Source organism: Pectinophora gossypiella, chromosome 16 (assembly GCF_024362695.1).
Source record: "Pectinophora gossypiella chromosome 16, ilPecGoss1.1, whole genome shotgun sequence".
Classification (NCBI taxonomy): domain Eukaryota; kingdom Metazoa; phylum Arthropoda; class Insecta; order Lepidoptera; family Gelechiidae; genus Pectinophora; species Pectinophora gossypiella.
Genome location: NC_065419.1, coordinates 14,807,153 through 14,820,954, shown reverse-complemented (window position 1 = coordinate 14,820,954; position 13,802 = coordinate 14,807,153). Strand labels below are relative to the sequence as shown.

The 13,802-nt window shown below is 38.0% G+C and overlaps 1 protein-coding gene and 1 long non-coding RNA gene across 2 annotated transcripts in view; one reads left to right on the top strand and one right to left on the bottom strand.

Annotated features, from left to right (window-relative positions):
- The window catches only part of LOC126373803 (bone morphogenetic protein receptor type-1B), a 79,006-nt gene extending 67,425 nt beyond the window's left edge, over positions 1–11,581 (bottom strand). Inside the window, exon 1 of the mRNA XM_050020108.1 lies at positions 11,486–11,581. Within this exon, the coding sequence (XP_049876065.1) occupies positions 11,486–11,489 (4 nt within the window). The 5' untranslated portion in view covers positions 11,490–11,581. The remainder of the gene's footprint in view (positions 1–11,485) is intronic.
- A 618-nt stretch (positions 11,582–12,199) lies between these two features.
- LOC126373917 (uncharacterized) lies at positions 12,200–13,536 on the top strand. The gene is made up of 2 exons (XR_007567371.1): positions 12,200–13,095; positions 13,387–13,536. It is a non-coding gene; the product is annotated as an uncharacterized LOC126373917 (long non-coding RNA).
- The last annotated feature ends 266 nt before the right edge of the window (positions 13,537–13,802 follow it).

Below are 13,802 nucleotides of genomic sequence, written 5' to 3'. Positions count from 1 at the left end.
AGTTTTTGTCGGATCCTACATGTATAGTGTTTGGATCGCTTGGAAGAATTATTTTACGTAGAAAAGCGTACAGACAGAGCTGTTTATTGGACGCTTTAGTGTTTAAGTTGCACCTTCAGTCATTCCTTTTTTTCATTCAGTTTCGCGTTTGACCACAGTCTCACCTGAGTGAAGATATAGCGTAAGGTGGGGACTCTTACCTAGTAAATGCCTATTCAATCTAGCTTTTAAGAAAAGGGAACACACAAGTTACCAGGTTGTTCCTGTCCTGAGAGGTTAAAATGGTCACATCGAAACAATTCATCTAATAAAGCAATATTGCTATTTGACATTTGTTTGCATTGCGCACTTAATTTCAAAATTGATTTCTTAGATGAATTGCTTCGATGTGTCTTTTTAACCCCCCTGTACCACATTGGCAGATAAAACGATTCACCTACACACACACCCACTACACATTTACAGACACCCTCACGCACATTACTTACACATTTACACTTAACTATTGAAAAAGAAACGGTTTTTTTTATGGACAAACTACATTTTGCATCCAACTCGCAAGAAACGATGGGCTGTCAAACCAAGATGCCGATAAGGATAGAGACATTATAAGATATGAATGTTTGAAAAGGTTTTGCTCTATTTGACCCCCATTATATCCATAGTTAAACCTAGCCCGTAGAAGGGACTGCACGAATTCTGCTGTAATAGTATAATAAAAAGTACATGCGGTGCGCAGCAGGGGCAGACCTCTTAGCTCTTTAGTATACGTACGTAAGGAGTATACGTATTGGTACTTCGCAACATACATCATACTTCGTACATAAATCAAATTCCTCTTCTATCATGTGGTGTCAGGGTTATTATTAAGCCGCCAAAGGCCCCTGAAATGACGCATGTAACGACTACTTACTTACTTCAGTAAGTAATAACCGGGACCAACGGCTTAACGTGCCTGACCAACGGCTTAACGTGCCTGACCAACGGCTTAACGTGCCTTTTGATGCACGGATCATCTTACTTTCAGGCAATCAGGTGATCAGCCTGTAATGTTCTAATCAAACTAGGGATCACGAAGTAATTTTTGTGTTAATTCCCCACCGGGATTCGAACCCGGGACCTCCAGATCGTGAGCACAACGCTCAACCTCACGGAGCCCGGCATATTTTTGTGGAAATTTGAGAGGGTAAAATTTTATATGGGACTTTTCGCAGTAGGTAGGAAGTAAAATTTTGGTATATTAGGAAAGGGGATCCGTGTTACCCCGAATTTAACACGAGGGAAGCCGCGGGCAGACCCTAGTTCCATATAAAGTCGTAAAATCGAATGTCCCTTTAAAATCCAAACTTCATTGTTTAAATATGTCGTCTATGTGCTATACATATTATTATAGAACTACTGATTAATGAAATGACAAAGAAATCTCTTACTTCTAACTGAATCCTCTTCATCATAATAAACAGTAAAAGCTGCTATAAACTGTATTAGCTCGTAAAATCAAGCTCAAAAACAATTTCGAATAACTTTGCAAGTCCTGCTTTAATTGCTGCCCTAGTAACGGACTGTACATCGAAATAACATTACGGCTATATGCGCAATTGGTGTAGCCAGAGGTAGAGCCACCGCCATAATGAACTAAGTACCTGCGTTTCACGGGGACTTTGGTCTCCGTGGTCCAGTGGTTGAGCGTTGGGCTCACGATCCGGAGGCCCAGGGTTCGAATCCCGGTGGGGACATCAAAAAGTCACTTTGTGATCCCTAGTTTGGTTAGGACATTGCAGACGTAAGTTAGTAGTCGTTACATAAGTCATGTCACACAGAGTTGATGGGGTTGGTAATCCACCTCACCATTCACACGATAGAAGTGTACCTAAGCGCTGAAATAAGCAAAATTGCGATATTAGGTGATTGCCCCCATTACCTTGGTTGATCCCAAAATGTATTTTGAACTTAACTCCATATGGACATGACAGAAAAGCTATAAAAACATTATAAAAAATCCAGCGGCGACTGACAGACGCCAGTGGAAACCATGTGCGCAAAACCGCAGGTATCGACTAGTGTTGCATAAATAAATTGGTGTGCGCCGGCGCAGGCGCGGGCTGCAATTAGGAGGGCAATCCCACTTCGCACGTACGGGCAAATTGCGGGCAATAGTCGTGCGGTGAACAGCGGCCGGATTCTGGTACGCTTCGCCGTACAAGGGAATTACGTGTGAGAATTGTCTTTAGAAAAATCTAGTGAGGTACGTTTGGTGATGATGCTTTTTTCATCCTTTTAATCCTACAGAAAGATACTATTCACGACCTATTCATGCCTTTTAACCTCGTACGAACCGGATTTCCAGTTATACAATGGGATTTGGATTTTAAAAGGCATTTAGTTCTTTGAAGAGGTAATGTATGTATGTAAGAAAGAGCGGAAACATAACAATAATAATTTTATTGATACAAGTACACCCCCTGCCCACCCCTTCGGGGATACAGGCTTAATGCTATGTTATGTTATGACATAACATACATTCACAAACAGCCTAGGCCTAGGCACAGGCCTCCCCTCAATCAACCGGAGGGGGTCTGAGCATACTCCGGGTTGGTAGAGTGTTTTTACGGCTAATAGCCGGGACCAACGGCTTAACGTGCTCTCCGAATTATCTTACTTTTTCGGACAATCAGGTGATTCAAGCCTGCAAAGTCTTTTCCAAACAAAGGACAGGCTTAGAAAGTGATTTCGATATGTCCATCGGGAAACGAACCCGGACCTCCAGGTCGTGAGCCTAACGCTAACGACACGACGCTCGTTATGACATAGGCTTTCTAAATAGTCTTATTTCTGCCACAATATAAATAATACTAACTACGCATAACAGAATCGGCCACTTGCGCTGAACACGTAACGTGAAACTGCAGACATCAAGCTTCATTCACGTACCAATAATAACACACTGCAGAAGCTATCTTATGCAAAAATATAAAAACACCATATGCTTGCTACATTTTAATATAGAAAAATAAAATATTAGCCTCTTCGATCGTGATGGTAAAGTCGTTATTGAGAGAAGTTACCATTATGCTGAGCGTACATAGGAGCAGGTTCAGAGTAAGCGGTGTAGGGAGCAGATTTGTAGACTAGTGAAAGCAGTCTACAGAAATCAACTATAAATCAACTTGGCGCAGTCTTAATAAATAAATGATTAATTTTTTTTTATTTCTAAGAAAAATTTAAACTATTATAAAATCGAGGCTTCCCTTTAAGTAATCCAATAAAAGGGATACTTTACTTTATTGCATTTAACAACTAGTGAACTATACTTGTGTTGGGAATGTCTCGCAACTTCCTTGGGGTACAATTCTGTTTATGATTTTTAGTAGACTTGCATACACTTACAAACTGATAACAAAAATTATGTCTTAAGTGAAAAATGAGACAATTTAGATTTTCTTCGTGTGGGTTGTGAGGTGGAGTACCAACCTCATCCACCCTGGTGTCAGGGTTATTATTGAACCGCCAAAGGCCCCTGACATGGCTCATGTAACGACTGTAAGTATGTAGTCAGACAATTCAGATGAAATGTAAAGAACCTAGTGTTCTTTCCTATAGTACCTTCATTGCCCAATCATAAATATGTCGTCTATACGCGTGAGTCTATGTGTGTGTGTGCATGTGCAAGTACACACTACTAGGAAAAGTGGCGATAGCAGTGACACACCCAGTCTGTTTCCAAAACATCATTATCTTTGGAAGCTATCGTCCCTTGGCAACGGATAAATCCTGTCTAATCTAGCCTACAAGATCCCACTGCTGGCCAAAGACTTTCCATTAGTGCGTCAGTAGTCGCGCCATCTCTTTCAAGGTCTACCAGGACTCTGTACCCGTCATGAAAGGGAATCTTTCCATTTAATTAAAGCGAAAGCTCATCTACATGCATAATCTATCCATCCTAAACTATGGTGCTCAAACCTGGTCATTGACTGTACGTCGAATTGTAAACTCCAGGAGATAGTAAATTAAAAAAATATGCAAAACGATAAATCTATACGATCCGGTTTGGGTACAGTGAACACGCAGCTTAAGAGCGCAACAAGTAAGAAAAACATGCAGGATTTCCATTGCAATAAGCAATATCATCCCAACAGAAAGCAATACAAATCGGTCCCTATAAAAACATGTAAGTTATACCCAGTAATACCAAAACGGAAAAAGATCGTTAAGAGCTTAACGAGTTCAATGCAGCCCCAAATTCCACCAAATCCGTGGGCATTAGAGCTTAGTCCTCGTTTAATTAGGGGTACGGTGAATAAATAACTGGATTATCTTACCATCGCACATGCTTGCATCCTTCTTGGCTTCAACAGATGTTTGGAAGGTTAACGAGGTCGAATCCACGTATTTTTGTGTGAGATCCTATCTTTATATTATGTGCACTGGAGATTATAATCTTCTCAGTCTCAAGACAGGTTCCGTGCTTTAAGTAGTACAGAAAACATTGTTATGTCAGTGGCTCATAGATAATTGATATCACGTGGTTTCTAGAATATTTGGTAAATAGGCTCGCTCGTAAGCATAGCTGGCGAAGAGTGGGTGTATATACTAGAATACACCTCTGCCATCCCCTTCGGGGATACAAGCGTGATGCTGTTCGTAATCTTCCCTCACTGCTACACTGAACCACACCACCAATAGAATGCACCTAAAGAATGCTACTAAGCAAAAATCCATTAACATTTAAATAAAAACAGAAACCTTTTCACGCCTGTTAAAACCATAATAAGTCCCATGGTAACCCTAACCGCATCAGATATGAAAACCAGCTCCATAATGTAATCATCAAGTCAAATCTAATAGCGTCAACGTGCGCTATGCGTTCACACATCCCACGCACAGGATATTTAATACCACCCTGATTATCAAGTACAATTACCTTCGGGGCTCTGGACTTTATCAGCTCTACTGGAATTGGAACATTCTATGTGATCTTAAAGCCCAAAGTCATTTAAAAAAATTAACGTTTTTTTTTGTAAATTGTGTCTGGAAATCCGGGTCGTAAGGAGACATAACTACACTAACGACTCAACTCAGTTCTTATTCTCAGAGAAATGCAGATCATTAGCGTAAAAATTTGATATAAATCCATTCAGTGGCGAACATACACAGCACAGACTTCCTTTTTTTTATTATATCTCATATTCGCGGAGATTTTAGATGCTATTTAGTAAGGCACAAAAATCTAGGAATAGAAATGTTTTATTGCGACCATGTGTTTGTACAAAATGGTGGTGTTATAAAAATAAAAAAAAAAGAAATAAAAGTCAAAGTCCTGCAAAAGGAAAATTTTTGAGTAAGAATCATTTAACGAAAGGAACTTTTACCTAGCATGTTTGTTGAAAAAGGGGTATTGTGCGAATGTAGGTCCACAAATATCACAGGATCTGTGGCAAGTGTCTGCACCTTGTACCCGCCTACTTGAGTCCTGCATAGACCACATTAAAATTCAAATCGATGGCCTTCACAGTTAAGAACAACATCGGCCGCCAGAATCAGTAGGCGTAATTTGTACGAACTAACGTAAATCTAAAGCTAGATCTAAAGGGCTTTTCTAACTAAATTACAGTGTGAAGTTTAATGCGTTTCGTTCTAATTTAATCACGGAATTAAAAGGAAAAGGCTATGATTGCTTCACGGTAGTTGGGTACCTATTATTCCGGGCAAGTCGACTACGGGATCACGTGCTCTATCTAGTGTGATAGATTTATTATTAAGTTTTGTTTTGACGTGACTTATTCTAGATTTGCCGCAACTATTTAACTACTTGGCCGGACAAATGGGGAGCGCTGAGGTCTAGTTTGTAAGATTGAGCGAAAAGGGAGAAAGAAAACGGCGACTGACGCAACTGATTCACTAAGCAGCCGCTGTACAGCCAACATTTAATATTTACCAAGCCAAGTGTTGACCGAGTCTGCAGTAAGGAAATCCATCGGAATGCGATACATTGTTAAAGCTAAACAAAGCGATGTTGTTAAACAAATACCTCAATTTAGACGGGTAATGCCCTAGATTGTAAACTGTTGTACTTATAACAATACGCCTTAGTATTTTCTGCTCGGGTCGTCGACTTGTAAACAAACGCGGCTCGTAGTTCCAACTGAAAATACTCGTAAGAATTCCTGATGTAATTATTATAGAGCGTATACTAACGTCTCAAAAATTTGGATAAGATTCAACTTTCTCTGCATTGTCATTCGAATGAAATTCAAAATATTTTATCGATAAAATCTATTTTGAAACGTCTGGTTATTAGACGCATCAGCCGAATATAGATACGGCAACAGATCATCGTTTTGTGGGCTTTTAGCGGCAACAAAAGATCGATACGAAATCGATATGATCTGAAATCAATGAATCCATCAGAGTGGTTTGACGTTGATGAGCATTGTGATTAAATCGACCTCGGTGTAAAAATACAGAAATAAAAGTAACATAATGATTGGGAAGTGGTTTCATACGTGAGCGCATTACAGCGAGTTTTCGATTCGTCATGGAAGGCAGGACATTAGGGATGAATGATAGCCGGCATTACAACTCGAGGTTATCAAAATTTATCCACGGTTTATTTCCAACATTCCATATATAAAGTTGATTCTCTGGGCATTAAATGCCCTATCCATCCTGATATTATATTGTACCATTCAATAGAAATTAGCTTCTTCAAAATTATGTTAATACTTATTTTTAATACGAAATTTAAATTGAACGTTCTACATGAATTACTTTTTTGGAACACGCGTTTATAAGCGTTAGGGGCGTTCGAATACCTGAATAAAATTCATAGTCGTCATTGGTGCGGGAGGTACGTTCTGAATGCAACAATGGAAGCATCAAGCATTGTGACGCGGAGGCGGATGGCATTGTCGTAGGACCAAGGACGGAAAAATTATATAAGAATGGTATTCAAATAACAATACATTTAGAAAGTGATATGTCATTATGAAATACAGAATACAGCGTCATTATGTTATAATTACTTAACACTTCAAGTGGTGAAAATCAAGAAGATGATGTTGATATATTTGGCATAGTTTTGCCATAGTGGTCAAGGGTGCAAGGGGTTAAGAAAAAAGGGGTTTTTATAAATTTTATAAAAAAAATCAGCGCTAATTATTTTGTAAGCTCCAATGCTTTCTCCCTGCCTATTCTATTTAAAGCTAAAGTGAGTTATACTTGAATGTTACTATCTTAGGCCACATTGTCACTTACAATGAGATGAAATATTACACAGACCAACGACAAATAAAAATAAGTCTATGAACCATGAAAGGCTCAAAAGTCGTAGTCTGTAAGCAAGAAAGTTAGATTCGACATGGTTTCAGCGTTCGAAGGGCACGACCATTGTCGCGAGGTGTCGGCTGCGCCGGAGAAAAAGTAAAAGAAGCGTAGGGCTGTCCAATATTGGAAATTATTAATTATGAAAATTGGCTTAAGTTTGATTGAAATGTCACGTGATTAAATGTGACGATTCAAACTAAGGTTGACTACGTTCATCTACACATAACAAAAACAACATAACATCTTGTACCTAACGCCTGTACTGGGGCACTCGTTATATTTAAGTCCCATGTTATAGAGGGCGAGCTTATTGCTATTAACCGAGCACAAATCGTGGAAGCATGTGACATCAATATTATCTATGATCCAAACTCATGAATTCAGTGGTTACAGCCCGAGCAGGGATACACTAGTATGGAGTGACATTATGACGATGCAAGCCACACGTTCTCGGATCTGGGCCATCAGAGGTACGTATAGTCAGACTTACGTTCATCTACCTACTAAATAGCATTGAGCGTCTTCTAGTAAAGGTACTTTCCTAGAGTGAATAGACAGAGGAAAGGCAGCAGCTAAAAATACAAACCCCCAAGTACAATACTACCAGCCCTCGCGGCACGGAAACGCAGCGCGCGTCGCGCAAATTAAATTGAGGGCTTCGACCAATGGCCGTACGACGTTTATCTACAGTAGATCGCAATCGCTGTGTGTATTGGTGGCGAGTTTGCCGTGCAGACCCCTCACGACCCTCTTAAAATGGCTTCCCACGTGCAACGTCAGAAAAATAACTTGTGTAATGCATTCTTCTAATAAATAGTTTCTTAAATAGTATAATTGTTTCCACCCTTCTATAGCTTCACTTTCAACTCGGATGGACAGCTATTCTGCCTTCAATGTGACCGGGTGTTCAAAATAAAGTTTGGCTTTGCCAGTCCTTCACATTCGTTTGCACGAGAGAAGAGAGTGAGTTCGCCGTTGTCGGATACGACAAGGAGGTATTATATATTTAGGTGATATATATTTATTTATATTTTCCGTCCATAGGGAAGGCCCGTGCCCGAGCAGTGGGGACGTTAATGGGCTGGTGATGATGATTATATATTTATTGTTTCACAGCATAGAGTTCAAAATCCGTTCCGCGAAATCCTACAATAGATTATTGTTATTAGGTCAGTTAGTGCTCAGAAAGGAAAACAAACAAATGTAATTATTCATTCATAAAACTGTGAAGGAGTCATGTGACGTGACGTTTTCGCGTGTACGCATTATAATTAGCAACTTATGACGCATGCGTGTCGTTTCCTACCATTCATTACCAAAGTAGGCTGGACTGTAGTAACGGATGAGGAAAAAACTGTACCCAGATCATCATCACCAGCCAATTAACGTCCCCACTGCTGGGGCACGGGCCTTCCCTATGGATGGATAGGGAGATCGGGCCTTAAACCATCACGCGGGCCCAGTGCGATTGATGGTTATTAACGACTGCTAATGCAGCCGGGACCAACGGATTAACGTACCTTCCGAAGCACGGAGGAGCTCGAGATGAAAACTTTTTTTTTTGTGGTCACCCATCCTTTGACCGGCCTTTGCGAAAGTTGCTTTACTTCAACAATCGCAGACCGAGCGCATTAACCGCTGCGCCACCGTGTGGGTTGTGAGGTGAATTACCAATCTCATCAACCCTGGTGTCAGGGTTATTATTGAGCCGCCAAAGGCCCCTGACAAGGCTCATGTAACGACTACTTGCCTACATCAGTAAGTAGTAACCGGGACCAACGGCTTAACATGCCTTCCGAAGCACGGGAAACGCTTTAATAAATAATAAATTCTTGTCTCATACGGTCTATAAAACTCAGAACGAGAAAAAAACACTTAAGACTAAGTTCCGTAGTTTCAACCCTAACCCACCCGCTATTGTTATTACAGAATGACCCATCTCAATGTCGATCAGTTCTCGGAATCAGGCGCTCAACTCGTACTGTAAGCGCCTTTAACCAGTTATAAGAGCTTATTTTTGACACCTCAAATGAAACATGGCGTATAACGAATGCGCGCGCGCAAGGCACCCACAAAATGGGAGTCCAAATTGGATTCGAAGATTTATTTCAAATGAGGATATTAAGATGAGTTTATGTGAGGTTGGATATTAGGATTGTATTGTTGCGTGGATTTTTATATTTTGGTTTGAAAAACTTAAAAATTGTTGTTATTTGTATAATAACCTAAATATAAACTCATTAACATACCTAAAAAAAATTGTAGGTAATAAATGGCGGAAAGGCATACATGGTAGGTACCTAGGACATAGCTGACATGTCATATAATCTGTTATATTCTTCTTTATCTATCGTGTGGGTTGTGAGGTGGACTACCAACCCCATCAACCCTGGTGTCAGGGTTATTATTGAGGTCCCTGACACTACATACAATACATCAGTAAGTAGTAACCAGGACCAACGGCTTAACGTGCCTTCCGAAGCAAGGATCATCTTACTTTTGGACAATCAGGTGATTAACCTGTAATGTCCTAACCAAACTAGGAACAAAATGATTTTTGTGATTTGTCCCCACCGGGATTCGAACCCGGGACCTCCGGATCGTGAGCAAAAAACTCAACCACTGTACCATGGAGCCTGTTATCTGTTATATTATGGTTTGCTGTAAAAACTTAAGTCTTTGCACTCTTGTAATAGTCTAGTAAAATAGCAGTGCCAAGCCCTAGATGCTTTACTACCCTCCTGATAGGCATATAGGAGTTAATATTTATAAACTACTAGGTACCTTTATTATTTACATAATATAGACTCTATATTACTCTGTTTTCTCTATAATATAGAGTATGAAATACCCATGGCCCTCTTGTTTGTAATCTAAAATACCTACAACATATTTACCTTCTAAGTAAGTAATAAATCTAATCATAAAACATTGCTACAACTGCCATCTAGAGATAAGGCTTGGAACTAAGGGCGGTAATAATAAACTAATCTCAGTTTTGAGACTGCCCTCAAGATCATGTCATTGTGACATTCTTATGTAAAAACAGAGACTTGAGCAGTCTTGAGGGCAGTCTCAGCTGAGGTTAGTTTATTATTACTACCCTAAGTGTAATCAGGAAGAAATTTGCTGAGGGAAACTTTATGCACCTTCATTTCAAAATTTAGGTTTTTTACTCCTTCAACACAACTGGAATTTTAAGCAGATAAATTAATTCCATGGTTTTTTTACTTGACTGGATAGTGTTTTAAGTCCTTTTGCAGAAATGATATTGATTATATTAGTAGAATATTTTGTCTACCAACTCTCACTGGAAAGTCGGCTTCATGTGTATATCATATCAACTCAAGTGCAAGAATGAGGGGTGTTTTTGTTATCTCTTATTTTTATAATATTACATTATTTAATACAATGTAAACATAATAGACTTCAATACATAATCATATTAATAATTATAGGGAATCCCCTTTTATTAATATTATTATGTGATAAAGTACTAATAGGTATACCTATTTCACTTTTGATAGCAACATTATATTACAAATATCATAAAAATATATTTAGGTATTATTAATGTTATTTATTATACAATATGAAACATAATTCTCCCAATACTGAAATGCTCTATTTAGCAGCTGTAACACTTACCAGGAAACATTAAATAAGAGAGTAAGATTTCTATAACTAATAGGTACCCAACATGACAAAAACTGATATAAAAAGTTCTAGATAAGAGAAAACGACAATTTACTGGTTATATATGTGCATAAAATTACGCCTTTTAGCCATTTATTTGAAATTTGGAACAATTTAACAATACAATATTTATCCGGAATCGTTCCCTGATAAACGTTGCATTCCTAAAGCCCCAAGACTGTTAGATAAAACAAAAAAAAATAAGTACCTAGCCCTACAGTCAGTGAGAAGTTTATGAAGTAATCGAATTTCTCAATCAAACTTAAGATTCATAATAGTAAATAAAAGCGAATACTTCAACAAATTAAAGAAAATTAACGAGAAAACGTAACACGAAAAATAGTCAAGATTCTCAACCAGCTCAACATCTGATGTCTCCCACCGAAAAACAATAAGTAAACAACAGCTTCCTACAATTTTTTATACATAATAAGAAAGGTAGAAGTGTAATGAAAAGAAGACTTACCCATTGTTGTTGAAATTCACTAGAAAAACCACAACAATTCGATATTATAAACAGAATAACATCACCACAAACATCACACAGCAGCAGCCATCTTACTTTAATATTGCTAGCTTAAAAAAATACATTGACACAAGAGGTCTGTTTTATATTACACATAAGTCGTGTTTACAGGTTATGAAAAGAGGCAATTGGAACATTTCATATTTTTGAAATATTATTATTTCATTTACATATCTACAGGGTAATCCTACACTGGTCTCCGTAACATGCTGTCCGCATATCGCTCGCAACTCGCGTTCTCAGTAATTTTTGTTTATTACTAAGAAACCACCTGATGGTATGAAAAACTAAAATGATACCTTGCTTCAGATTCAGAAGACATGTTACGCCATTAACCCCAAGCTACCAGCCCAACCAACCAGCACTGAAACAGTACGTTGACAGGAGTAAGCTCTATGTCCCCTCCAGTTCATTGAGGGAGTTTGTGCTTCTCAGTGGGAGGATTCACAAAAGGAAATAAAACATCATACTACTTCCATACAGGCCATTACTACTTCCATATTTTTTCTTTGTAGGAGTATATCAGGGAAGTTATATAAAAATAACAGGTACTTAACTAAGAAGATAAGAGTACAAAATAAGGTAAAGTTAAAAGTATCAATCTGTAAACGAAAAAACCCTGTACAGTTCATCAAACGATCAATCAGAACCAAAGACCTTGTATAGAATAGACGGATAATATTTTAGAGTGACGATCAAACTATCACAGCTCTCTTTCTTCCCTATGGCAACAATCTCTGTGGAAAAAAGAAACAAACATAGACAAACACCGCTGTCTAGAACGTCAGTGTTTACCGTTTTGAGATGTTGTGGTAGTCAGCTGGATACCAAACCTGCCGTTAGTTTTTTGGTGTTTTGGGACATTATTTTAACTTTTTATATAAACAATCTGTGAAATAGTTATTCATTATGAACCATGGCTTGCGTAGCTATTGGTTGTGAGAGTAGAATGGGTGTTATAATGGAGAACGATCAAACAATGTCTCACCATGGGTAAGTTATCGACCACATAATACATGTTTGTGTGCAAGAAATACATTACCTGGTCTGGTTTTTGTAAAGTTTATTGAGCCCTAAACACGATGCAGACGCATATTTTCAGCAAAGCCGTCACATTTGTACAAATAATTGATTTCACATTTTACGTTAATCAGCTTTGACAGATCATGTACCCAAAGTATTATAAGTAGTGTTGTCCTTTGATATCGATAACATAATATTATGTTTGAATGTAACATCTACATGTTGCGTTATTCTATTCACGTTTAATTTATTTTTCGACCTGTTTCCGATTTGGATGAAGATTACATAAAGATATTGTATTTTCCAGATTTCCTAAATATCCTAATTTACGAAACAAGAAATTAAGAAACAATTAGATTCAGACCATGAAACGAGATAATTCTCTCTTCTGAAGGACGCCTTCTCCTTATTTAAGTCTGTGCTAATTACATTTCGATGTATCTTGCTTTCTATCGAGCAGGATACCAAACAAAAATATTACATAGAGATGCAGTACCAACAATATTCACTCACATATCTCACATAAGGTGAGTTTAAGTTTAGTTATAAGTTTATAGATAAATTTGCAGCTATTTCGTTTTTGTATTCTACATTAGCATGGAAAAAATATTTCAATACAATACAAATATTCTCTATTGCACAAAATAATTAGTATGAATAACTATTTTGGTAATTACCTGTGATTATTCCTTCTATAAATAATTAGTATGAATAACTATTTTTGTAATTACCTGTGATTATTCCTTCTATGTGCAATGTGTAAACATGCAATGCTTGTGTATTTGTGTGCTCCACGTTAATATGTGCCATTCTTGCAGGTAAAGTTATAACGACCAGAGCCGACACTATACACTTCTAAAGAAAGTGAACAAGAGGAAATATTTTTTTTTTATCACCAAAAGTCGGAATTGTTCAGTGCTTCGTAGTCATTGTATTCTAACTATATTGAATAAAAATCTTATAAAGAAGTATTTGCTTTTATTCTTTAATCGCATTGAGATAATCCCCGAAATATACTAGAAGGTCGTCTACTTCTTGTATCGAGAGCCGATTCGATTTCCGGTCAAGTCAATGAAAAACGTGTAAGTATTTAATTTTTATAAAAGGGTAGGTATGTGATTTATAGCAACCAAAGGGTGGCCGCAATGTCGTATTAAAATGATACTATAGTATATGTGGACTAGATGGACCGTCCTCGACCTCCTCGGCCATAACACCTTGCGAAATGACATAG